At 55.2% G+C, this 1,089-nt stretch overlaps 1 protein-coding gene across 1 annotated transcript in view; it reads right to left on the reverse strand.

Annotated features, from left to right (window-relative positions):
• The window catches only part of LOC103584278 (tetraspanin-18), a gene marked incomplete at its 3' end in the record, with an annotated part of 3,188 nt that extends 2,802 nt beyond the window's left edge, over positions 1-386 (reverse strand). Inside the window, exon 1 of the mRNA XM_008565343.1 lies at positions 318-386. Within this exon, the coding sequence (XP_008563565.1) occupies positions 318-380 (63 nt within the window). The remainder of the gene's footprint in view (positions 1-317) is intronic.
• Positions 387-1,089: the final 703 nt, after the last annotated feature.

A 1,089-nucleotide genomic window follows, 5' to 3' on the forward strand; every position in this document is an offset into this window, starting at 1 on the left:
TCCTCCTCCACTCCCCACCAGGGGTCATATCCTACCACAGTGGCTGGGACTGAGCTCCCCCAACCTTTGCCAGAGGGGCTGAACCATCCTTGGGTCTGTGTAAAATGCCTCTCCTATGATGATGGGCTCTTCAGAGTGAGCAGGCACTGCTGGGGGCCCACCTCCCACCCCCCATGAAAGCCTGGCTGGGCAGCTACATCTGCTTCTAGTGCTGGCCCCTGTTCCCACCCCCGGGACTCAGCCCAATGTGATTATTTAAAAGCAGCACCCGGTTCTGCTTGCCCAGCGGATGCCCGGGGAGACCCAGAAATACTTACAAATATGAAGAAATTGAAAACAAACATCAGATACTTCATGCAGCTCAGACAGTCGCCTTCCATGGTCTTCCACCTACAAAACACAGGCCACCTCAGTCTTCCCACTGGGGACCCCACCCAGAAACAACCCCGGCTCCTTCCCATGGGGGGCCCAGCCGCCAGTCCTACCCTTGGCAGGTGAAGAAAGAGGGAGGCAGGAAATGATTCCCCTCGCAGGGACAGCGATTTGCCCTGCGGGGCTGGAATCAGGAGTGAGAACGCTGGAGCCCGCGTGTGCAGGTTTGAACCCTGGCTCTACCGTTCATTTGCTGTGTGACCTTGGGTAAATTACTCCACTTCTCTGAGTCGTGCTCTCTACAACCTTAAAATGGATTAAAAATAGAGCATTCCTCCTAGCAGCGTTGTGAAGATGAACTGAAATAACGCAGTCACAGGCTCAGCACAACGTCCAGCCCGTGCTCAGTGCTCGGCGGTGCTGCTTCACGTTATTACTTTACTGCAGGTGTGAGTCTTCCATTTGGTAGGTGAGAAAACTAAGGCTCAGAGCCTTGAGGGACGTGCCAGGTCCCTGAGCCATGATCAGAACCCAGGCCTGACAAAACTCCCACCACCCCATGTGCCCTCCAGCTACAGGACTGACCAAGGCTGGTCGTTCTTGCCAGTGAGCAGGGGCGTTGAATGGAAAAGGACCTATCTGGAGGTCCACGCCTGGCTCCTGGGGCCAGACCCTAACCAAAGTGCACCTACGGTAGTGAGTCACTGAACACAATTT

This window comes from Galeopterus variegatus, unplaced genomic scaffold (genome assembly GCF_000696425.1).
Source record: "Galeopterus variegatus unplaced genomic scaffold, G_variegatus-3.0.2 Scaffold48768, whole genome shotgun sequence".
NCBI classification, from domain to species: domain Eukaryota; kingdom Metazoa; phylum Chordata; class Mammalia; order Dermoptera; family Cynocephalidae; genus Galeopterus; species Galeopterus variegatus.